General features: G+C 44.2%; 1 protein-coding gene across 6 annotated transcripts in view; it reads left to right on the plus strand.

The window, feature by feature from the left end:
* The first annotated feature begins 7559 nt into the window (after positions 1–7559).
* eya4 (EYA transcriptional coactivator and phosphatase 4) overlaps positions 7560–26985 on the plus strand; it is a 162840-nt gene continuing 143414 nt past the window's right edge. For 5 of the 6 annotated variants that reach the window (XM_045212923.1, XM_045212922.1, XM_045212925.1 and 2 more), the window contains exons 1-3: positions 7560–7982; positions 13039–13101; positions 16718–16765. In XM_045212923.1, coding sequence (XP_045068858.1) covers positions 13069–13101; positions 16718–16765 — 81 coding nt within the window. In that variant the 5' untranslated portion in view covers positions 7560–7982; positions 13039–13068. The remainder of the gene's footprint in view (positions 7983–13038; positions 13102–16717; positions 16766–26985) is intronic. The other variant, XM_045212926.1, reaches the window with a different exon arrangement.

Consider the following 26985-nt stretch of genomic DNA (forward strand, 5'->3'; position numbering starts at 1 on the left):
CAGAAACCCTTCAACTAGTCACATAAACCAGAGAAACACTGTGTGTGTGTGTGTGTGTGTGTGTGTGTGTGTGTGTGTGTGTGTGTGTGTGTGTGTGTGTGTGTGTGTGTGTGTGTGTGTGATAATCTAGGAAGTGTTGTGTAATAATTCATAAACCATCAAGCAGACTAAAAAAAAATGATGTCATCTTTAGTCTCATATTAAATTACTACATCATGATCATAAGACTGCAACAACCTCGTCTAACCAACCCAACGCCTGCATTCATCATTAAGTACGACACTTAAAACAACAATAAACATTGAAACAATACAAGAGAACCTGAATAACTATAACAAGGTAAGTAGGAGGTGAGAATCATAGAATGGGGTTTATTTGGCCAATACAGCAGTCCGCAGCAATGCGTAAATCAAATACAGTGCGACTTAAATGCGCACTGGGAAAACAAAAACACACGGGTGAATATCCCGCCGATAAAAGTAACATAATGCTCAACACGAGCTAGCGACACCTCCACATGGAAACAATAACACACAAAGACATGGGGGAGCAGAGGGGATACTTATACAGAGACTGATGAGGGGGATATGTACCAGGTGTGTGTGAAAAACAAGACAAAACAAATGGAATGATGAGATGAGGAACGGCAGCGGCTAGAAGGCCGGTGACGACGAACGCCGAAGCCTGCCTCGAACAAGGAGAGGAGGCAGCTTCGGAGGGAGTCGTGGCCATAACATCATGTCAGATTAACAGAGAGAGGTGGAAGTATCTGAAAAACAACCATGGAACGTTTAAAGCTACAATCCTTAGTTGCTACATCCATTTTGGACTTATACATTAATTATATACCACAGGAGGTTGGTGGCACCTTAAACAGCTATGGAACGTTTAAAGCTAGAATGCTTAGGTGCTACATTCATTTTAGACTGTCAGGTTGGATGGGGAGCGTCGCTGCACAGCTATTTTCAAGGTGTCTCCAGAAATGTTCGATCGGGTTCAAGTCCGGGCTCTGGCTGGGCCACTCAAGGACATTCAGAGACTTGTCCCGAAGCCACTCCTGCGTTGTCTTGGCTGTGTGCTTAGGGTCGTTGTCCTGTTGGAAGGTGAACCTTTGCCCCAGTCTGAGGCTCTGGAGCAGGTTTTCATCAAGGACCTCTCTGTACTTTGCACCGTTCTTCTTTCCCTCGATCCTGACTAGTCTTCCAGTCCCTGCCGCTGAAAAACATCCCCACAGCATGATGCTGCCACCAGCATGCTTCACCGTAGGGATGGTGCCAGGTTTCCTCCAGACGGGACGCTTGGCATTCAGGCCAAAGAGTTCAATCTTCATTTCATCAGACCAGAGAATCTTGTTTCTCATGGTCTGAGAGTCTTTAGATGCCTAGAGTGCTGCAGAGATGGTTGTCCTTCTGGAAGGTTCTCCCATCTCCACAGAGGAACTCTGGAGCTCTGTCAGAGTGACCATCGGGTTCTTGGTCACCTCCCTGACCAAGGCCCTTCTCCGCCGATTACTCAGTTTAGCCGGGCGTCCAGCTCTAAGAAGAGTCTTGGTGGTTCCAAACTTCTTCCATTTAAGAATGATGGAGGCCACTGTGTTCTTGGGGACCTTCAATGCTGCAGAAATGTTGTGGGACCCTTCCCCAGATCTGTGCCTTGACACAATCCTGTCTCTGAGCTCTATGGACAATTCCTTCGACCTCATGGCTTGGTTTTTGCTATGACAAGCACTGTCAACTGTGGGATCTTATATAGACAGGTGTGTGTCTTCCAAATCATGTCCAATCAATTGGATTTACCACAGGTGGACTCCAATCAAGTTGTAGAAACATATCCAGGATGATCAATGTAAACAGGATGCACCTGAGATCAATTTCGAGCCTCATAGCAAAGGGTCTGAATACTTATGTAAATAAGGTATTTCTGTTTTTTATTTTTAATAAATGTGCAAAAATGTCTACAAACCTGTTTTTGCTTTGTCATTGTGGGGTATTGTGTGTAGATTGATGAGAGATTTTTAAAAAATCAATTTTAGAGTAAGGCTGTAACGTAACAAAATGTGGAAAAGGGAAGGAGTCTGAATACTTTCCGAATGTACTATATATCCACTCCAGTACACCTGCCCATTGAATAAGGTACTGACACTGACCTGTATATACAACCACTCCAGTACCCCTGCACATTGAATAAGGTACTGCCACTGACCATTCAACCACTCCAGTACCCCTGCACATTGAATAAGGTACTGACACTGACCATACAACCACTCCAGTACCCCAACACATTAAATAAGGTACTGACACTGACCATACAACCTCTCCAGTACCCCTGCACATTGAATAAGGTACTGACACTGACCTGTATATACAACCACTCCAGTACCCCAGCACATTGAATAAGGTACTGACACTGACCTGTATATACAACCACTCCAGTACCCCAGCACATTGAATAAGGTACTGACACTGACCATACAACTACTCCAGTACCCCTGCACATTGAATAAGGTACTTACACTGACCTGTATATACAACTAATCCAGTACCCCAGCACATTGAATAAGGTACTGACACTGACCTGTATATACAACCACTCCAGTACCCCTGCACATTGAATAAGGTACTGACACTGACCTGTATATACAACCACTCCAGTACCCCTGCACATTGAATAAGGTACTGACACTGACCTGTATATACAACCACTCCAGTACCCCTGCACATTGAATAAGGTACTGACACTGACCATTCAACCACTCCAGTACCTCTGCACATTGAATAAGGTACTGACACTGACCTGTATATACAACCACTCCAGTACCCCTGCACATTGAATAAGGTACTGACACTGACCATTCAACCACTCTAGTACCCCTGCACATTGAATAAGGTACTGACACTGACCATTCAACCACTCCAGTACCCCTGCACATTGAATAAGGTACTGACACTGACCATTCAACCACTCCAGTACCCCTGCACATTGAATAAGGTACTGACCTGTATATACAACCACTCCAGTACCCCAGCACATTGAATAAGGTACTGACACTGACCATTCAACCACTCCAGTACCCCTGCACATTGAATAACGTACTGACACTGACCATTCAACCACTCCAGTACCCCTGCACATTGAATAAGGTACTGACACTGACCATTCAACCACTCCAGTACCCCTGCACATTGAATAAGGTACTGACCTGTATATTTAACCACTCCAGTACCCCAGCACATTGAATAAGGTACTGACACTGACCATTCAACCACTCCAGTACCCCTGCACATTGAATAAGGTACTGACACTGACCATTCAACCACTCCAGTACCCCAGCACATTGAATAAGGTACTGACACTGACCTGTATATACAACCACTCCAGTACCCCTGCACATTGAATAAGGTACTGACACTGACCATTCAACCACTCCAGTACCCCTGCAAATTGATTAAGGTACTGACCTGTATATACAACCACTCAAGTACCCCAGCACATTGAATAAGGTACTGACATTGACCTGTATATACAACTACTCCAGTACCCCTGCACATTGAATAAGGTACTGACACTGACCATTCAACCACTCCAGTACCCCTGCACATTGAATAAGGTACTGACACTGACCATACAACTACTCCAGTACCCCTGCACATTGAATAAGGCACTGGTACTGACCTGTATATACAACCACTCCAGTACCCCTGCACATTGAATAAGGTACTGACACTGACCTGTATATACAACCACTCCAGTACCCCTGCACATTGAATAAGCTACTGACACTGACCTGTATATACAACCACTCCAGTACCCCTGCACATTGATTAAGGTACTGACACTGACCATACAACCACTCCAATACCCCTGCACATTGATTAAGGTACTGACACTGACCATACAACCACTCCAGTACCCCTGCACATTGAATAAGGTACTGACACTGACCATACAACCACTCCAGTACCTCTGCACATTGAATAAGGTACTGACACTGACCATTCAACCACTCCAGTACCCCTGCACATTGAATAAGGTACTGACACTGACCTGTATACACAACCATTCCAGTACCCCTGCACATTGAATAAGGTACTGACACTGACCTGTATATACAACCACTCCAGTACCCCAACACATTGCATAAGGTACTGACACTGACCATACAACCACTCCAGTACCCCAACACATTGAATAAGCTACAGACACTGACCATACAACCACTCCAGTACCCCAACACATTGAATAAGGTACTGACACTGACCATACAACCACTCCAGTACCCCAACACATTGAATAAGCTACAGACACTGACCATACAACCACTCCAGTACCCCTGCACATTGAATAAGCTACTGACACTGACCATTCAACCACTCCAGTACCCCTGCACATTGAATAAGGTACTGACACTGACCTGTATATACAACCACTCCAGTGCCCCTGCACATTGAATAAGGTACTGACACTGACCTGTATATACAACCACTCTAGTACCCCTGCACATTGAATAAGGTACTGACACTGATCTGTATATACAACCACTCCAGTACCCCTGCACATTGAATAAGGTACTGACACTGACCTGTATATACAACCACTCCAGTACCCCTGCACATTGAATAAGGTACTGACACTGACCTGTATATACAACCACTCCAGTGCCCCTGCACATTGAATAAGGTACTGACACTGACCTGTATATACAACCACTCTAGTACCCCTGCACATTGAATAAGGTACTGACACTGATCTGTATATACAACCACTCCAGTACCCCTGCACATTGAATAAGGTACTGACACTGACCTGTATATACAACCACTCTAGTACCCCTGCACATTGAATAAGGTACTGACACTGATCTGTATATACAACCACTCCAGTACCCCTGCACATTGAATAAGGTACTGACACTGACCTGTATATACAACCACTCCAGTACCCCTGCACATTGAATAAGGTACTGACATTGACCATACAACCACTCCAGTACCCCAGCACATTGAATAAGGTACTGACACTGACCTGTATATACAACCACTCCAGTACCCCTGCACATTGAATAAGGTACTGACATTGACCATACAACCACTCCAGTACCCCAGCACATTGAATAAGGTACTGACACTGACCTGTATATACAACCACTCCAGTACCCCAGCACATTGAATAAGGTACTGACATTGACCATACAACCACTCCAGTACCCCAACACATTGAATAAGGTACTGACACTGACCATACAACCACTCCAGTACCCCAACACATTGAATAAGCTACAGACACTGACCATACAACCACTCCAGTACCCCAACACATTGAATAAGGTACTGACACTGACCATACAACCACTCCAGTACCCCAACACATTGAATAAGGTACTGACACTGACCATACAACCACTCCAGTACCCCAACACATTGAATAAGCTACAGACACTGACCATACAACCACTCCAGTACCCCTGCACATTGAATAAGCTACTGACACTGACCATTCAACCACTCCAGTACCCCTGCACATTGAATAAGGTACTGACACTGACCTGTATATACAACCACTCCAGTGCCCCTGCACATTGAATAAGGTACTGACACTGACCTGTATATACAACCACTCTAGTACCCCTGCACATTGAATAAGGTACTGACACTGATCTGTATATACAACCACTCCAGTACCCCTGCACATTGAATAAGGTACTGACACTGATCTGTATATACAACCACTCCAGTACCCCTGCACATTGAATAAGATACTGACACTGACCTGTATATAGTTGCATTCTTGTGTTTCTTACTCACATCTTTATTGTGTGGTTTTTATTCTTAGTTCTACTATTGTCTATGTTATTATTATCACTGCTCTCAAGGCAAGAATTTCAGATGCAATACATAGGCTAAGTTCGAAAGGAATTTGCAAGTGTAATACAGTTTAAGTCTGAGGTTTACATACACCTTAGCCAAATACATTTAAACTCAGTTTTTCACAATTCCTGACATTTAATCCTAGTAAAAATGCCCTGTTTTACGTCAGTTAGGATCACCACTTTATTTTAAAGAATGTGAAATATCAGAATAATAGTAGAGAGAATGATTTATTTCAGCTTTTATTTCTTTCATCACATTCCCAGTGGGTCAGAAGTTTACATACACTCAATTAGTATTTGGTAGCATTGCCTTTAAATTGTTTAACTTGGGTCAAACGTTTTGGGTAGCCTTCCACAAGCTTCCCACAATACGTTGGGTGAATTTTGGCCCATTCCTCCTGACAGAGCTGGTGTAACTGAGTCCGTTTTGTAGGCCTCCTTGCTCGCACACGCTCTTGGCTGATTTCTTTAGATTTTCCCATGATGTCAAGCAAAGAGGCACTGAGTTTGAATGTAGGCCTTGAAATACATCCACAGGTACACCTCCAATTGACACAAATTATGTCAATTAGCCTATCAGAAGCTTCTAAAGCCATGACATCATTTCTGGAATTTTCCAAGGTGTTTAAAGGCACAGTCAACTTAGTGTATTTAAACTTCTGACCCACTGGAATTGTGATACAGTGAATTATAAGTGAAATTATCTGTCTGTAAACAATTGTTGGAAAAATGACTTGTGTCATGTAGATGTCCTAACCGACTTGCCAAAACTATAGTTTGTTAACAACAAATTTGTGGAGTGGTTGAAAAACGAGTTTTAATGACTCCAACCTAAGTGTATGTAAACTTCTGACTTCAACTCTCTCTATATATAATAATAATAATAATAATAATAAAGAATTCAAACAGGAAATGGCATAACTAAAATCTAGACGGCTGAAGCAAGCACACACATTTCTTCTATCAGTGAGTTTTTTTTAATCCATAAACCTAGTCTTTGTTCACATTTGTATCCATAAAAGGTATAGTGAGTTTTTTTATGCTGTTTGTGTAGATGTTAAGGGACAGAGGGAGCTGAATAGGACTGGATGTGTTCAGAACATTAGGGGATGGCCTTGTATTTTGATGGCCTTGTTGTGTGGAGAGCCCCCATCACATAATACACTCAAGACGCTTAATGTGGAGGCCTGCTTATAAATGTATAATGAGTTAATTGTGATGTAATTAAATAAAAAATTGTGATGTAAAAAAAAAAAAAAAAAAAAAAAAATATGTTAGGGAACTTGGGATGACTTGTTAGGGAAATCCACTTTATGCAGTTATAGGGCTCACACAGAGATGTAGAGCAACATTGTACAATAATAAAATAAAAAAACGTTTTCTAATGTATGGAAATTGGTCAGCGCGTTAGTACCCATCCATGTTATTATCTGGATTGAGAAATTATCATTTTTTTTGTAGTTTGGTTTGGTTGAATGTTGTGGCATTATGTAGGTTAGCTGGAGAGAGCATGCTGTTCTAGTTTGGAGAGGGATAAATAAAACTTGACACATCATTTGGGCCACACTATTAATAAGAATGTCATGTCGGTATCCCCCCCCTCCCACCCCTGTACCCCATTACTGCTTTGGACATTTGCCAAATGGTTTACGCATGGCAGCTGGACGCATGCGCAGTGCGCCGTGATCAACACAGCTCAGCTTCATTCGCTCTTCAAGAAGGGGTCTTATGCCGATCGAAGTACTCCAACAAACTTTACCAACGGTAAAATAACTAACGAACTTTCGTGGAGTGAACGGTCCGTTGGTCCATATAGCGCTCCGACGTGCGGCTTGAATCAGTCATATAGTTTAGTTACCGTTAAAAGTGTTTTTTCGCTGTTGTTTTGGTGTCTTCGCTAGGCTAATGCCAGTCAGTGAGACCAACTGTAATTTGGTTGAACTTCTTCTGAGAGCGAGCCCAGTCCCGGTGACAGCAGCAGAGCGAGCTGTGTGTCCCGCTGTTCCAACTCCTCTTCAATCTATCATCATGAGCTTGTCCAAGGAGTGAAAACGGAATTGAAAAGGAAAGTGTTTTTTTTTTTTCAGTGCAAACGAAGATATCTTCCCAACCCAAGGTATGTTTCTATTATTTCACAATTGTTTGTGTGAAAATGAATCGTCTAAATAAGTGTTGGCCAAATAGGTATATAGAATAAATAGGCCTATAAAAATGTTATGCAGGTGTCATTTTATAATTTTGACATGCAGCCGTAAAAACTAAACTAAAATCTAATAAATCCTGTTTTTATGAGACCTTGTAGCCTAATACTTTTGCTATTTGTTTGGCTATTTAGTCGTAATAACAGGTTTTCATCTCCAATTATGAAATGGCCTTTTATTAGATCAGTAGGACCTGTAGGCTATATTTAGGCCTATCTGCTGTCTATCAATGGATAGACTATTAGGCCTACTTTTCAACAATAATGAAATATTATAGCATATATGATATTATTATAATATTATGTTAGACCTTAGTACTAGTTGTAGGCCTCGTGTTTAATGAGGTGCCATTAATATCTGTGCTAGATTTTGAATATACCTCTGAAGTTGTGAAATTGTTTCCCCCCCCAAAAAATATATATTTTACAGTATATATTTGTTATTTTAAGCCATGTATTTCTTACATCATACAGACTAATAACCTAACTCTATAATTTAAATATTCCCTTTCCACTTTCACCGTTTGGAAACTTCAGCATCCGCGAGATCCATGCAATGCTGTGCTCATGCCCTCGCGGAGTCGCCGGTGGCCCAGAGCGCATGCCGCAACAGCCTCTGTCTCTCGCGCTGTCCATCCTAGTGCCGACCGGGCCGCTTCTATCCCCTCTTGTGCAGACCGGCGGCCTCTCTCTGCCTCACCTGTGATCTTCACGTGTATTTTGTGTTTATATTTGATATGTAGGAAATGGGATTTGTATCCCCTGCTGCAGCACGCACGATCACCACTTGCTCCGGCCCAGAATGGCCCTGGCTGGCTAACGGCCTGTCCCTAACAACTAGCAACAACATGATCTGAATCTGATACCTAACGAAATTCATACAGGTTCGATTACACATTGAGGACCCATAGCCAACACGCACTTATGCACAGCTAAGCGCAGAAGGCCTACCTCTATTGTTTTGGTGAGATTTAGGGGTGTTGTAATGTAAGTGTTCGCCCGGACTTGTGGTTTTACTCACCATTGTCTTGAGGGAATATTGGTGACAAATTCGTCACATCATTTTAATAGACATTTATTTCACATTATAGGCTATTCAACATGAGTGTTACGCTACTGTTAAGGTGGTGATTTTCACAAAGAATTACAAGCTTTTCAAGGTTTGGAAACTATGCACAGGTCCCCAAAGTCACAGGCCTTAGCCTGTTCGTGCCAAATATTTAACACATTTTTACGGGACTTCTAATGTATTAATCTATTACAATTATGATGGTCTACTTATTGACGTAAATATAAAGCATTTGTGTTTTTATTATTTTAATGATTGAGTTTAATTGTTTAATTTCAACAGTTGAGGCTGACACATTGTATTAGTGGTTCCGTTCTATTTCTCACACCTGCAATACTGTATGTTCAGATGGAAATTAAAAGGTGAATGCTACAATAAACTGTTTATTTTACAAGAAGCTTATTTTATAACAAATAATTATTCTAGACAGTTATGCATCAGGCACATCTTCACGTGAGGAACAAGTGTCCAAAAGATTACCCATGATATCCAGTGGATGCTCTTACAAAAAATGTGGATCATCTTTTAAAAAACTAATGCACCAAAAAAATAAATAATAATCCAGCCCGTTATTATGTACAAATAGTAGCCTATGGAACCAAATATAATTGTGATTTTACCAACTCCAACTGATATCATTATGTTTAGACCTACTTTAACAATTACGCACCACAGAGTCGTAAATGAGTCACTTGTCTGCCATGCCTTTGCTGGCATAGTCTGCCAATGCCGCGGTAGTAAACGCCTGAAATGTCTTTCTGACAATGGCAGTAAAGCGGTGGTGACACGCTGGCACTACGCTACGTTTTTTTGGGGGGGAAATGGCCATGGCGTTAATTGCGCTCCTCACATTTGCCTCGAAGTTTTATAAAATCAACCCCAAACAGGAATTCCCATCACGTTTTGGACCTTGAGAATAGCGGACCTTGGCTATAATAAAAACAGATTATGTTGTTTATAATGTACAATGGATGTGAACACGACCATCCTGCTCGAGTCGAGACAGTGGGATCGTGACATGTATGTAGCCTGTAGGGCCACACGTGGCATGACTGACAGCCATGTTGATAGCGTCATGTGGTTTGTCCAACAATCTCCACGGTTCGGGTTTTATGGAGTGAAATTACCACAAGTGTAGATATGTAGCCGACGACTTCATTCCCCCACTCCCACCAACCTTTCCCCTCTCCCCTGTTCATGTGTTACCCTATAGTGTCAATACCTACACCAAGAAATGTAACTCTCCCTTCAGGGATTTTGACGGAAATGGCACTGGCAGGCCTGCACATTGATTCCTTGCACGGTGTCGAGAGCGAGAGAGAGAGAGCTCAATTGGCCTGAGAGAAGCATTATTGTCTTGGGTTTCAGGCCAACGGGAGCTCAACGCTATGAAAAATTAAAAGGATGCCAGTCTAAAATAAAAAGAACACACACTAGAAGAGTTGGCGTTCGTCAGAGAACCAGAACCCAGCTCTAACGCCGAGTGAGACAGTTGGGGATTAATGGTGTAGCCAGTCTGCGCTGTTATTTGCACTTCGCCCACATTTTTAGTTTTTCAGATTTTATTGAACAGATAGAGGATGACAGTGGAGAAAGATTGAGGTTGTGTCAAAGGGCACTAGGCGGGATTCAAACCTAGGCCGACACCGTAGACTTGTGTGCGGGAGGCTACAAAATTACAGCTAGACCAGCCAGGCCACACACACGTCTCCTTTTCGTTGTTGATATTGTATAAGTCTTCGCTATATGAGAAAGGTTACCATTCCCGCCAAGTGGGTTAATACTATTGGGGCGATGCTATTGGGGCGATGCGTAGAGTTTTTGCCTTCCACGCCGGAGACCCGGGTTCCCTTCCCGCTGTTCATTGCAAGATGTAATCCTGTAAATTATCTATCTGCTTTACTTTGAGCTTTATTTTCTGCTAGATACTAGTCACTGAGCTCTTTAGAAAGGCCATTCTACTGCCAAAATGTGTCAATGCCTGTGTGTTCGATTTTATACACCTGTCAGCAACGGGCGTGCCTGAAATAGCCGAATCCACTAATTTGAAGGGGTGTCCACATACGTGTGTGTACGTATATACAGTACCAGTCCAAAGTTTGGACACACCTACTCATTGAAGGGTTTGTCTTTATTTTTGCTGTTTTCTACATTTTAGATTAATAGTGAAGACATCAAAACTATGAAATAACACACATCGAATCATGTAGCAATCAAACAATTGTTAAACAAGTCAAAATATATTTTATATTTGAGATTCTTCAAAGTAGCCACCCTTTGCCTTGATGACAGCTTTGCACACTCTTGGCACACACACACAAAAGTATGTGGACACTACTTGTTTCATCCACCCCCGTTCCTGACAGGTGTATAAAATCGAGCACACCGCCATGCAATCTCCATAGACAAACATCGGCAGTAGAATGGCCCGTACTGAAGAGCTCACTGACTTTCAACATGGCTCCGTCATAGGATGCCACCTTTCCAACAAGTCAGTTTGTCAAATTTCTGCCCTGGTCAACTGTAAGTGCTGTTATTGTGAAGTGGAAACGGCTAGGAGCAACAACGGCTCAACCCGCGAAGTGGTAGGCCACACAAGCTCACAGAACGGGACCACCAAGTGCTGAAGCACATAGCATGTAAAAATAGTCTTTCCTCGGTTGTAACACTCACTACCGAGTTCCAAACTGCCTCTGGAAGCAACATCAGCACAATAACTGTTCATCGGGAGCTTCATGAAATGGATTTCCATGGCCGAGCAGCCACACACAAGTCTAAGATCACCATGCGCAATGCCAAGCGTCGGCTGGAGTGGTGTAAAGCCCGCCGCCATTGGACTCTGGAGCAGTGGAAACGCATTCTCTGGAGTGATGAATCACGCTTCACCATCTGGCAGTCCGATGGATGAATCTGGGTTTGGCGGATGCCAGGAGAACACTACCTGCCCCAATGCATAGTGCCAACTGTAAAGTTTGATGGAGGAGGAATAATGGTCTGGGACTGTTTTTCATGGTTCGGGCCTAGGCCCCTTAGTTCCAGTGAAGGGAAATCTTAACGCTACAGTATACAATGGCATTCTAGACGATTCTGTGCTTCCAACATTGTGGCAACAGTTTGAAGAAAGCCCTTTCCTGTTTCAGCATGACAATGCCCCCGTGCACAAAGCGAGTCCATACAGAAATGGTTTGTCGAGATCGGTGTGGAAGAACTTGACTGGCCTGCACAGAGCCCTGACCTCAACCCCATTGAACACCTTTCGGATGAATTGGAACGCCGACTGTGAGCCAGGCCTAATCGCCCAACATCAGTGCCCGACCTCACTAATGCGCTTGTGGCTGAATGGAAGCAAGTCCCCGCAGCAATGTTCCAACATCTAGTGGAAAGCCTTCCCAGAAGAGTGGAGGCTGTTATAGCAGCAAAGGGGGGACCAACTCCATATTAATGCCCATGATTTTGGAATGAGATGTTCGATGAGCAGGTGTCCACATACTTTTGGTTATGTAGTGTGTATATATACTCTAGAATAATATACTGGATACTATAATATGATATGAGGAATTCAACACAGCTTCCTTCCCCTTCCGCTGTTGCCCACACACACACGAAAAGGAACTAAAAGATGCATATACATTACAATGTCTGAAAGATTATATACGGTTCCTCTCTCTCTCTCTCTCTCTCTCTCTCTCTCTCTCTCTCTCTCTCTCTCTCTCTCTCTCTCTCTCTCTCTCTCTCTCTCTCTCTCTCTCTCTCTCTCTCTCTCTCTCTCTCTCTCTCTCTCTCTCTCTCTCTCTCTCTCTCTCTCTCTCTCTCTCTCTCTCTCTCTCTCTCTCTCTCTCTCTCTCTCTCTCTCTCTCTCTCTCTCTCTCTCTCTCTCTCTCTCTCTCTCTCTCTCTCTCTCAGGTGTTTTAGTGGGTGATAGCTGAAGGAGTCATGGAGGCTTCACCGGACCTCAGCGAACAGACGGTGAGCACAGTGTGTGTAGCAGACAGTAGATGTGGTTCAGAGAGAGAATAGCACAGCCATATTGCTGTGTAGCGTGATGATGAGAAAAATACCACAATGGATTCCTTTCAAATGCATTGTTTTGGTAGATTGGTATTGTTTGGTAGATTGGTATTGTACTGTATTGAAAATACAAACTGCAGCATGACGTTCTTTCCCACACACAACCAACGGGGTGATGCAGCAGCTATCTCCCAGATTGTAGGCCCAGTCCCGGCTTGGCCAGTATAGCTCCAGTCCCGACTAGGCCAGTATAGCCCCAGTCCCGGCTAGGCCAGTATAGTCCCAGTCCCGGCTAGGCCAGTATAGTCCCAGTCCCGGCTAGGCCAGTATAGTCCCGGCTAGGTCAGTATTGCCCCAGTCCCGGCTAGGCCAGTATTGTCCCGGCTAGGCCAGTATAGCCCCAGTCCCGACTAGGCCAGTATTGTCCCGGCTAGGCCAGTATAGTCCCAGTCCCGACTAGGCCAGTATAGTCCCGGCTAGGCTAGTATAGCCCCAGTCCCGGCTAGGCCAGTATAGTCCCGGCTAGGTCATTATTGCCCCAGTCCCGGCTAGGCCAGTATTGTCCCGGCTAGGCCAGTATAGTCCCAGTCCCGACTAGGCCAGTATTGTCCCGGCTAGGCCAGTATAGCTCCAGTCCCGACTAGGCCAGTATTGTCTCGGCTAGGCCAGTATAGCCCCAGTCCCGGCTAGGCCAGTATTGTCTCGGCTAGGCCAGTATAGTCCCAGTCCCGACTAGGCCAGTATTGTCCCGACTAGGCCAGTATAGTCCCGGCTAGGCCAGTATAGCCCCAGTCCCGGCTAGGCCAGTATAGTCCCGGCTAGGCCAGTATAGCCCAGACTAGGCCAGTATTGCCCCAGTCCCGGCTAGGCCAGTATAGCCCCAGTCCCGACTAGGCCAGTATTGTCCCGGCTAGGCCAGTATAGCCCCAGTCCCGACTAGGCCAGTATTGTCTCGGCTAGGCCAGTATAGCTCCAGTCCCGACTAGGCCAGTATAGTCCCGGCGAGGCCAGTATAGCGACCATAGAGTTAGAAAAAGGGTCCATAATGGTTTCTGTGACAGCATGGGCAGTGAACAAACTATCCTATCCAAGAGGCATCTTTCTAACTCTATGCTAGCGACCTAGTTCATCTTGTTTAAAGATCAGGCGGTATTGTTGGGAAAATGATTTTGGCGGCGAGCGAGGGCCAACTCACATTTCAAAGACGTTAGCGAACAGAACAGGTGTAATTTCATCTCCTTAACTTGCCCTCATTCTGACAACACCATCTCTCTCTCTCTCTCTCTGTCTCTCTCTCTCTGTCTCTCTCTCTCTGTCTCTCTCTCTCTCTCTCTCTCTCTCTCTCTCTCTCTCTCTCTCTCTCTCTCTCTCTCTCTGTCTCTCTCTCTCTGTCTCTCTCTCTCTCTCTCTCTCTCTCTGTCAATCGCTCTCTCTCTCTCTCCACCCTGCCCTGCCCTGCCAGCTCAGAGAATAACAATTGTGTAAAGTAGGCCAGAGCAGAAATATGTTTTACTGTCGTCGTTCAGTTCTTCTCTCAGACCTGTTCAGGTCCTACCACGGGCTTACATTACCTCTCAGTGCTCTGACACACACACACTACAAGCACCAACCCATCCACTGCCACCCGACTATCAAATATTAATGTGTATATTCCCCAGCTATATTAGCATCAGTTTATAGATGTGTGTCATTGATCAGGTTGACTATGAGGAGAGGCTCAGATATATTGATATATATACAGGGACAGAGGAAGGAGAAGGGGGGGATTTGTTTACAGTTTTGCAGTGGTGGAAAAAGTACGTAATTGTCATACTTGAGTAAAAGTAAAGATACCTTAATAGAAAATTACTCAAGTAAAAGTGAAAGTCACCCAGTAAAATACTACTTGAGTAGTAAGTATTTAGTTTTAAATATTCTTAAGTATCAAACGTAAATGTAATTGCTAAAATATACTTAAGTATCAAAAGTAAAAGTATGAATAATTTCAAATTCCTTATATTAAGCAAACCAGACAGCACACATTTTGTATTTTGTATTTCTTTACTAATAGCCAGGGGCACACTCTAACACTCAGACATCATCTAAAAACAAAGCATGTGAGTCCCCCAGATCAGAGGCAGTAGGGAGGACCAGGGATGTTCTCTTGATGAGTGCGTGAATTGAACCATTTTCCTGTCTTGCTAAGCATTCAAAATGTAACAAGTACTTTTGGGTGTCAGGGAAAATGTATGGAGTAAAAAGTACATTATTTTCTTTAGGAATGTAGAGGAGTAAAAATAAAAGTAGTAAAAAATATAAATAGTAAAGTAAATTACAGATACTCCAAAACACTACTTAAGTAGTACTTTAAAGTATTTTTACACCACCACAGTTTTTAGTCATTTAGCAGACGCTCTTATCCAGAGCAACTTACAGGAGAAATTAGGGTTAAGTGTCTTGCTCAAGGGCACATCGACAGATATTTCACCTTGTTGACTCGAACCAGCAACCTTTCGGTTACTGGTCCAACGCTCTAACCGCTAGGCTACCTGCCCCATTTTTACTGGTATTTAGAGGACAGTCATTTTAGAGAACTCAATCCCTCTATCCCTTCACCCCTCCCCTTCCCTTCAGCCCTCCACCCCTCCTCTACCCCTGCACCCGTCCTCTACCCCTCCCTCTACCCGTTCACCCCTCCTCTCCCCATCCTCTACCCCTCCCTCTACCCGTTCACCCCTCCTCTCCCCCTCCTCTACCCGTTCACCCCTCCTCTACCCCCTTTACCCCTCCTCTACCCCTTCACCCCCTCCTCTACCCCTTCACCCCCTCCTCTACCCCTCTTCTACCCCTCCTCTCCCCCGCCTCTCCCCTCTTCTCCCCTCCTCTACCCCTTCACCCCTCTTCTCCCCCTCCTGTACCCCTCCTGTACCCCTCCTCTACCCCTCCTCTACCCCTCCTCTACCCCTCCTCTCCCCCTCCTCTCCCCCTCATCTACCCATCCTTAACCCCTCTCCCCATCCTCTCCCTGTCATCGGTGTTGTGGTCAGGTATTCTGTCTGTCTGCCCGCCTGGTCGGTGCAGGTCGCCTACTGTCTGGGGTCTCCATGGAGCAGTAGAAGGACCCCGGGGCAGAAAGGTCGAGAGAAAAGACTATCAGCAACAGTCAAAGGAAGGAGGAGACACAAGGCGACTAAATGCGACAAGAGTTTACACGTTCCCAATTTTATGCAGGAAGGCTGAGGGGTGCAGAGAGAGTGACAGAGTGACAGAGCTTGGGAGACAGAAAGACAGAGTTCAGACAGTGCTGCTTGCTTTGTGACGTTGTGTTAAATTTATGAGCATTACACCACAAATAAATTAGGAATAGTGTTTACAAATGCCCTATCTTGATCATCCTGTTGTTGCAGGAATTTTCCTACACAGCAGGAAATGCAAACTTGTAGGTTATTCAAGGTTTAAAAGGCTTCTAAAGTTTGTAATTTCCCCCCCCAAAAATTAAGACCTTATTTGCCCTAGCGAAAACAATTATCAACCCCTCCAAAGAATGTCCATTAATTATAATCCACATAATAATTGACATTTCCTGTTGCTGCAGGATTATTTTCCTGCTGTGAGAAACTGGGTCATCTGTAGGTGTCCTACGGTATGTATATCTGCTGTAGTTCCTTTTCCCTGTTTCAGTTGAACATGAATAGACTGCATGTGTCTCTCGCTGATAACTATTACTTTGTTCAGTTAGCTTTAAAAAAAGGACACTTTTAATCGACACTGACGCACACGTGCACACACCCCTCTGCTCTCTACATCCTGTCTGAGTAGGTCTGACAGAGCCCTGATTGAAGTCTCCACTCTGTCGGCTAGAGAGAGAAGGAGGGAGAGATAGGAGGGATAGAGGGAGAGTGGGAGGGAGAGTGGGAGAGAAAGAGAGTGGGAGGGAGAGTGGGAGAGAGAGTGGGAGAGAGAGTGGGAGAGAGAGTGGGAGGGAGAGTGGGAGGGAGAGTGGGCGAGAAAGAGAGAGGAGAGAGAGGAGGGAGAGTGGGGGAGAGTGGGAGGGAGAGTGGGAGGGGAGAGTGGGAGGGAGAGTGGGAGAGAGAGTGGGAGAGAGAGTGGGAGAGAGAGTGGGAGAGAGAGTGGGAGAGAGAGTGGGAGGGAGAGTGGGAGAGAGGGGAGAGAGGAGGGAGAGTGGGAGGGAGAGTGGGAGAGAGAGTGGGAGGGAGAGTGGGAGAGAAAGAGAGAGGAGGGAGAGTGGGAGAGAGAGATGGGAGAGAGAGCAGGGAGAGTGGGAGAGAGTGGGAGGGAGAGTGGGAGAGAGTGGGAGGGAGAGTGGGAGAGAGTGGGAGAGAGAGAAGGAGTGGGAGATATGAGGGAAAGTGAGAGAGAGAGAGAGAGAGAGAGAGCCGGTTGGCTGCTCCAGAGAAAGAGTGAGAGATTGGAGGAGGTGGGAGTGTGTGGTGACCCTTGGGAGCCTGGCAGGGTTTTTAATGTATAGAGGAGAGAGTGAGAGCGGGAGGAGGAAAAGAGGAATGAAAAGGAAAAAATAGTATTTTAGCCAGCGTTGCCTTTTCCTCTGGTGCTGAGGGAGAGAGCTGAGTGTAGCAAGCATCCCTGTGTGTGTGTGTGACCACAGACCAGGCCAGAGGAGGAAGGAGGTCGGGTTTCAACCCTAGAACACACGCACGCACACACACATTCTGCAGCTAAATAGGAGCGGGTTGGGCTCTGATTGGGTTGGGCTCTGATTGCCAAGGTTGGCGTTGCAGATAGACTCTCCAAATCTGCCCGACGACACGACACAACTCATCCAGGCTGCTGGGTGGGGGGGGGGGTCTAAGCTGTGTCCTGGCCTGTAGAGAAAGAGTTTACAGTCCCAGGTGGGGGCAACTAATTATCAGGTAGAACAGAAAAGCAGCAGTACTCCAGACCTCGTATGGTAATATTTTAATATCCCTGCGTTTAGATTCTATTCTTATATTCTTCAGGTAAAGTCATGACAACACAGTTTATATACTACACACTGCAACGCATAGACCTACTACTCTCTGTCACATAGAATAACCTGGAGCATATCACATACATATCAGCTCTATACGCTGTTTCAGCCCCTTGCACGGTCCGCTCTCAGTGTGTGTGCGTGTGTGCGTGTGTGTGCGTGTGTGCGTGTGTGTGCGTGTGTGCGTGTGTGTGTGTGTGTGTGTGTGTGTGTGTGTCTGCGTGTGTCTGCGTGTGTGTGTGTGTGTGTCTGTGTGCGTGCGTGTGTCTGCGTGTGTGTGTGTGTCTGTGTGCGTGCGTGTGTCTGCGTGTCTGCGTGTGTGTGTGTGTGTGTGTGTGTGTGTGTGTGTCTGCGTGTGTCTGCGTGTGTGTGTCTGTGTGCGTGCGTCTGCGTGTGTGTGTGTGTGTGTGTGTGTGTCTGTGTGCGTGTGTGTGTCTGTGTGCGTGTGTGTGTCTGTGTGCGTGTGTGTGTGTGTGGACAGTCCTGTCTCAGACTGGGGTCTGGTGAAACGCTCATCTGTGATTGGTTAGGGGCTGGAGCGGGGAGAAGGAAATGAAATTGAAACAGTTGTTCTTTGGTTCTGCCTCTCCAGAGGTTCCCCTTCTGGGGTTCTATTGGTTCTGCCTCTCCAGAGGTTCCCCTTCTGGGGTTCTATTGGTTCTGCCTCTCCAGAGGTTCCCCTTCTGGGGTTCTATTGGTTCTGCCTCTCCAGAGGTTCCCCTTCTGGGGTTCTATTGGTTCTGCCTCTCCAGAGGTTCCCCTTCTGGGGTTCTATTGGTTCTGCCTCTCCAGAGGTTCCCCTTCTGGGGTTCTATTGATTCTGCCTCTCCAGAGGTTTCCCTTCTGGGGTTCTATTGGTTCTGCCTCTTCAGAGGTTCCCCTTCTGGGGTTCTATTGGTTCTGCCTCTTCAGAGGTTCCCCTTCTGGGGTTCTATTGGTTTTGCCTCTCCAGAGGTTCCCCTTCTGGGGTTCTATTGGTTCTGCCTCTCCAGAGGTTCCCCTTCTGGGGTTATCATATTATGGTTGTGTCCCAAATGGTACAATATACTGCAGTACTTTTGACCAGGGCTATGGGTGTTGCTATGGGTGTTGCTATGGGCGTTGCTAAAAGTAGTGCACAATTATATTACCAAACCAAGATAAATAACATAAAAGACAATGGGAAAATACTTTGGAGTACCTTAAATGATATCATGGTCAGAAAACCCAATTAATCTCCATCGTTCATTGAAGTTGATGTGTCATTTATAACAAAAAACATTCAGTATTGCTAATCATTTCAATGACTATTTCACTAGTAAAGTGGAAAAACTCAGAAGTGAAATTACAACATTTTAACAGTGAACCACCGTATTTGTGTATGAAAGATCTAATAATAAAAGAGAAGGATTGCAGTTTTGAATTTGGTCAAGTTAGTGTGGGAGAGGTGATAAGCCACCAGGTATAGACGACCTTGATGGGAAGCTATTGAGAATGGTAGCAGACTGTATTTCCACCCCTATGTGCCATGTCTTTAACCAAAGCCTAATGGAGTGTGTGTCCACAGGAAGCTAAAGTAATTCCACTGCCTATAAATAGTAAAGCACCCTTTTGCTGGCTCTAACAGCCGCCCAATCCATTTGCTGCCTGTTCTTAGTAAACTGATGGAGATTATTGTATTTGATTATTGTATTTGTCAGAAAACAACTTGTACTGCACTGACTCAGATGACAGATGATCGGCTAAAATAAATGGATAATAAGATGATAGTTGGAGCTGTATTGTTAGATTTCATTGCAGCCTTTGATGTTATTGATCATAAATTGTTATAGAAGAAATTCACTTGCAATGGTTTTAAATCACCTGCCATCAGATGGTTGGATAGTTATTTATCCAGTAGAACACAGAGAGTGTTCTTCGATGGAAGGTTATCTAACATCAGATATGTACAGTGCGGTATCCCTCAGGGCAGTTATCTTGGGCCGTTACTCTTCTCTATTTTTACAAATGATTTGCCACTGATCTTACACGAAGCTAGAATGACTTACATTTACATTTACGTCATTTAGCAGACGCTCTTATCCAGAGCGACTAACTATGTATGCAGATGATTCCACACTGTACATGTCAGCAACCAAAGCCAGTGAGCTCACTGAAATTCTAAATAAGGAGTTAGTCAGTATCAGAATGGGGGATTGATAATAAACTGGTCTTAAAATACATCTAAAACTAAAAGCATTGTATTTGGTTCAAAACATTCTCTAAGACCCACACCTCAACTGGAGTTGTGCATAACAGGTGTGACCATTAAGGAAGTAGAGGAAGCTAAACTCCTAGGTATAACATTGGATGGTTCATAATCATGGTCAAGTCATATTGACAAAGTTGTTGTGAAGATGGGGAGAGGTATGTCCGTTATTAATTATTTTATTTTTTTTGACATTTTTGACACAAAGATCAACTTTACTAGTTGTTCAGGCTCTGGTCTTGTCCCGTCTTGATTACTGTCTGGTAAAATTGTCAAGTGCAGCAAAGAAAGACCTAGCAAAGCTGCTGCAGTATTTGGTCCCATATTCATAGCACGCAATGATTACATCATGCTTGTGACTCTACAAACTTGTTGGATGCATTTGCTGTTTGTTTTGGTTGTGTTTCAGATTATTTTGTGCCCAATAGAAATGAATGGTAAATAATGTATTGTGTCATTTTTAAGTCTCTTTTATTGTAAATAAGAATATAATATGTTTCTAAACATTTCTACATTAATGTGGACGCTACATATTCTATTCTTAGTTCAAATTCAAAGTGCTGGAGTACAGAGCCAAAACAACAAAACATTTGTCACTGACTGGTTATAATGCTCTGTTATGCTGGTTATAACTGGTTATAACTGGTGGGTGGGCAGGTGATATCGGCAGGTAGCCTAGCGGTTAGAGCGTTGGGCCAGTAACCGAAAGGTCGCTGGTTTGAAAAACCAGAGCCGACGTGGTGAAAAATGTTGACGTGCCCTTGAGCAAGTTACATAACCCAAATTTGCTCCAGGGGCGCCGTACTACTACGTCTGACCCTGTAAAACAGGGATCATAATCATCAGCTGCGCGATGGATGGTCAGGGGGCCGGGAACATAATTACAAAAATAAGTTGTAGACTGCAAATTGACCGCAAGATGCCCAAACAGTATACAATATTTTACCTCTTCAAACCTTGCTTACATTTGTATACGATCACATATATCTCTCCATTATGCGTGGGGATACTTTGGAACAGATTTCCTAAATTAAAATCACTTGGAACTGATTTGCTGTTTTTACAGTCTTTTATGTCCATTTTTTGTTGTTGTTGGGGGGCCAAAATAAAATCACCCGCGGGCCAAATTCGGCCCACAGGCCGCCAGTTGGGGAACAAGACATTTCACTTCACCAGTGTGTGTCCAGTTTGGCTCCAGTCTAGGAGGAGGTAGGAAGGTGTTGCAGATGGCAGAGAGATATTGGGTTATAACCAGTTATAATAGTCTGATACACTGGTTATAGCTGGTTATAACTGGTGGGTTATGATGTTCAGTTTGGCTACAGTGAAGGAGGCGGTAGGACTGGGTTTCAACTGGGCCAGATGGCTGGGCTCAGAGATATTGGGTTAGAACTGGTTAGAATTGCACCTACTCTACTTCACATCATAGCTGGTAGAATTTGTAGGTTTGATGGAGTCTGCGGCCCGCGTTTGAATACCACTGACTCCTGATAAATGTAGCCATTTGAATTCTGAATGTGAGATATTTTGTTTGTGTCCAGATTCCGAAACATGTTTTTATTGATTTTTTTTTATTTATTGAATTTTAAAACATACAATCTACCTGCAGTGAAGCCGCTCAACATTTACATGACATTCAGTCATCTAGCAGACTCCCATCCAGAGCGACCCACAGGAGCAACCAGGGTCAAGTGCCCCGCCCAAGGGCACATTGACAGATCTCCCACTAAGTCAAATCGGAGACCCGACCCAGCGACCTCTCGGCCACCGGCCCAAGCTCCCAACCACCAGGCCTCCAACCATCCAAGATCCCCCGCCCCCCCACAGAAGCACATTGATGTAGAGACAGACAGACAGACAGACAGATCAGGAGTTGAGAGAGGGATTTACCAGGGAACTGATAAAAGCTATCACTGACCTGTTGTCACAAATTCTCTCTCTCTCTGCCTCCCTCCTGCAAGCTCCCTCCCCCTCTCTTTCTGTCTCTCTCTCTCTCTCTCTCTCTCCATCTCTCTCTCTCTCTCTCTCTCTCTCTGCCTCCCTCCTGCAAGCTCCCTCCCCCTCTCTTTCTGTCTCTCTCGCTCTCTCTCCCTCTCTTTTTGTCTCTCCCTCTCTTTTTGTCTCTCTCTCTCTCTCTCTCTCTCTGCCTCCCTCCTGCAAGCTCCCTCCCCCTCTCTTTCTGTCTCTCTCGCTCTCTCTCCCTCTCTTTTTGTCTCTCCCTCTCTTTTTGTCTCTCTCTCTCTCTCTCTCTCTCTCTCTCTCTCTCTCACTCTCAATTTAAAGGGGCTTTACTCTCAATTTAAAGGTGCTTTATTGGCATGGGAAACATGTTTTACTTTGCCAAAACAAGTGAAATAAACAAAAGTGAGAAGACACAAAACAACAACAAAAACTATCAAAAAATGATCTCTGTGTGTGTGTGGATGATTCCGGGCCTATTGTAAAGGTAGCAATCCGCCTGAGAACAGGGGAGGGGGAGAGAGACTGAGGGAGGCAGAGAGGGAGGGAGGGAGGGAGGAGTGGGGCTGTCTGAGACAACATTGGCTCCTATCTACCTACAGTACATTCAGAAAGTATTCACATCCCTTGACTTATTCCACATTTTGTTGTGTTACATCTGAATTCAAAATTGATTACATTTTGATTTTTGGTCACTGGCCAACACACAATACCCCATAATGTCAAAGTGTAATTATGATTTTAGAATATTTTACAAGTGTAATAAAAAGCTGAAATGTCTTGTCAATAAGTATTCAACCCCTTTGTTATGGTAAGCCTAAATAAGTTCAGGAGTAAAAATTTGTTGAACAAGTCACATAATACGTTTACTAAGTTGCAATAATAGTGTTTAACATGATTTTTGAATGACTACATCATCTCTGTACCCTACACAGACAATTATCTGCAAGGTCCCTCAGTCGAGCAGTGAATTTCAAACACAGATTCAACCACAAAGATCAGGGAGGTATTCCAACGCCTCGCAAAGAAGGGCACTTATTGGTAGATGGGTACAAATAAAAAAAGCAAACAATTTACATTTACATTACATTTTAGTCATTTAGCAGACGCTCTTATCCAGAGCGACTTACAGGAGCAATTAGGGTTAAGTGCCTTGCTCAAGGGCACATTTACGTCATTTAGCAGACGCTCTTATCCAGAGCGACTCACCAATTGGTGCGTTCACCCTATAGCCAGTGGGATAACCACTTTACAATTTTGGGGGTAGAAGGATTACTTTATCCTATCCCAGGTATTCCTTAAAGAGGTGGGGTTTCAAATGCCTCCGGAAGGTGGTGAGTGACTCCGCTGTCCTGGCGTCGTGAGGGAGCTTGTTCCACCATTGGGGTGCCAGAGCAGCGAACAGTTTTGACTGGGCTGAGCGGGAACTATGCTTCCGCAGAGGAAGGGGAGCCAGCAGGCCAGAGGTGGATGAACAATATCCCTTTGAGCATGGTGAAGTTATTAATTATACTTTGGTTGGTGTATCAATACACCCAGTCACTACAAAGATACAGGCGTCCTTCCTAACTCAGTTGCCGGAGAGGAAGGAACCTACTCAGGGATTTCACCATGAGGCCAATGGTGACTTTAAAACAGTTACACAGTTTAATGGCTGTGATAGGAGAAAACTGAGGATGGATCAACAACATTGTAATTACTCCACAATACTAACCTAATTGACAGAGCGAAAAGAGGGAAGCCTGTACAGAATACAAAATATTCCAAAACATGCATCCTGTTTGCAATAAGGCACTAAAGTAAAACTGCAAAAAATATGGCAAAGAAATTAACTTTATGTCCTGAATACAAAGCGTTATGTTTGGGGCAAATCCAACACAACACATCACTGAGCATATTTTCAAGCATGGTGGTGGCTGCATCATGTTATGGGTATGCTTGTCATCGGAAGGACTAGGGAGTTTTGGGGGGGGATAAAAAGAAACGGAATAGAGCTAAGCACAGGCAAGATCCTAGAGCAAAACCAGACACTGGGAGACAAATTCACCTTTCAGCAGGACAATAACCTAAAACACAAGGCCAAATATACACTGGAGTTGCTTACCAAGACGACGTTGAATGTTCCTGAGGGACCGTTACAATTTTTACCTAAATTGGCTTGAAAATCTATGGCAAGGCTTCAAAATGTTTTGGGGCAAATCCAACACAACACATCACTGAGTACCACTCTTCATATTTTTAAAACGTGGTGGCTGCATCATGTTATGGGTATGCTTGTCATCGGCAAGGACTAGGGAAAAAAATTGAATAGAGCTATAGGCACAGGCAAAATCCTAGAGGAAAACCTGGTTCAGTCTGCTTTTCAGTCACTGGGAGATGAATTCACCTTTCAGTAGGACAATCATGTAAAACACAAGGTCAAATAGAGGTCACTGGAGTTGTTTACCAAAATGACATTGAATGTTCCTGAGTGGCTTAGAAAAAAATAAAAAATAATAACACCTCTAGACCACCTTTACTCCACACACAGAGACACGTACAAAGCTCTCCCTCGCCCTCCAAATCTGACCATAATTCTATCCTCCTGATTCCTGCTTACAAGCAAAAACTAAAGCAGGAAGTACAAGTGACTTGCTCAATACGGAAGTGGTGAGATGACGCAGAGGCTAAGCTACAGTACTGTTTTGCTAGCACAGACTAGAATGCTAAGCTACAGTACTGTTTTGCTAGCACAGACTGGAATACAGTGCTATGAAAAAGTATTTGCCCCCTTTCTAATTTTCTCTACTTTTGCATATTTGCGATACTGAATGTTATCAGATCTTCAACCAAAACCTAATATTAGATAAAGGGAACATAAGTTAACAAATAACACAACAATTACATATTTATTTCATTTATTTCATAAACAAAGTTATGCAACACCCAATTCCCCTGTGTGAAAAAGTAATTGCTCCCTTACACTCAATAACTGGTTGTGCCACGTTTAGCTGCAATGACTCCAACCAAATGCTTCCTGTAGTTGTTGATCAGTCTCTCACGTCGCTGTGGAGGAATTTTGGCCCACTCTTCCATGCAGAACTGCTTTAACTCAGTGACGTGTGGGTTTTCAAGCATGAACTGCTTGTTTCAAGTCCTGCCACAACATCTCAATTGGGATTAGGTCTGGACTTTGACTAGGCCATTCCAAAACTTCCAGTTTGTTGCTTTTTAGCAATTTTCATGTAGATTTGATTGTGTGTTTTGGATCATTGTCTTGCTGCATGATCCAGCTGCGCTTCAGCTTCAGCTCACAGGCGGATGGTCTGACATTCTCCTGTAGAATTCTCTGATACAGAGCAGAATTCATGGTTCCTTCTATTAAGGCAAGTCGTCCAGGTCCTGAGGCAGCAAAGCATCCCCAAACCATCACACCACCACCACCATGCTTGACCTTTGGTATGATGTTCTTACTGTGGAATGCAGAGTTTGGTTTTCGCCAGGCATTACTGGAACCATGTCGTCCAAAAAGTTATACTTTTGAATCATCTGTCCATAGAACGTTCTTCCAAGAGTCTTGATGATCATCCAGGTGCTTTTTGGCAAACTTTAGTCAACTTTGTGGACGAGATGGGTCCCATTATGCCTGGCGAAAACTACAGGACTATAATTGAATCCTCGGCCGGCTCCAACGCTCGTCGGATGTATAAACTATTATGGACTACAAAGGGAAGCCCAGCCGCGAGCTGTCCAGTGACGCTAGCCTACCAGACGAGCTAAATGACTTCTATGCGCTCTTCAAGGCAAGCAACACTTAAGCATGCATGAGAGCACCAGCTGTTCCGGACAACTGTGTGATCACGCACGCCATAACCGACGTGAGTAAGACCTTTTAAACAGGTCAACATTCACAAGGCCGCAAGGGCCAGACGGATTACCAGGACGTGTACTCCGAGCATGCGCTGACCAACTGGCAAGTGTCTTCACTGACATTTTCAACCTGTCCCCTGGCCGACTCTGTAATACCTACATGTTTCAAGCAGACCCCCATAGTCCCTGTACCCAAGAACTCCAAGGTAACCTGGCTAAATGACAACCGACCCGTAGCACTCACGTCTGTAGCCATGAAGTGCTTTGAAAGGCTGGTCATGGCTCACATCAACACCATCATCCCAGAAACCCTAGACCTACTCCAATTTGCATACCACCCCAACAGATCCACAGATGACACAATTTCTATTGCACTCAACACTGCCCTTTACCACCTGGAGAAGAGGAACACCTACGTGAGAATGCTGTTCAATGACTACAACTCAGCATTCAACACCATAGTGCCCTCAAAGCTCATCATTAAGCTAAGGACCCTGGGACTAAACACCTCCCTTTGCAACTGGATCCTGGACTTCAAGAATAAGAATAGTAGATATTAAAACAACAAGAAGAATAGTAGATATTAAAACAACATATTTAAGAATAGTAGATATTAAAACAACATATTTAAGAATAGTAGATAATAAAACAACATATTTAAGAATAGTAGATCATAATATTAAAGATAAAAATAGATCTATAAAACAAATAAATATCCAATACAGAAATGTAATTACAATGTTCAGAATCTAATTCAACAAACTAAATAAACAATGACTGGTGGTACTTCCACCAACATCTCATTCCAAAATCATGGGCATTAATATGGATTTGATCC

The sequence above is a fragment of the Coregonus clupeaformis genome, unplaced genomic scaffold, assembly GCF_020615455.1.
Source record: "Coregonus clupeaformis isolate EN_2021a unplaced genomic scaffold, ASM2061545v1 scaf0065, whole genome shotgun sequence".
NCBI lineage: Eukaryota > Metazoa > Chordata > Actinopteri > Salmoniformes > Salmonidae > Coregonus > Coregonus clupeaformis.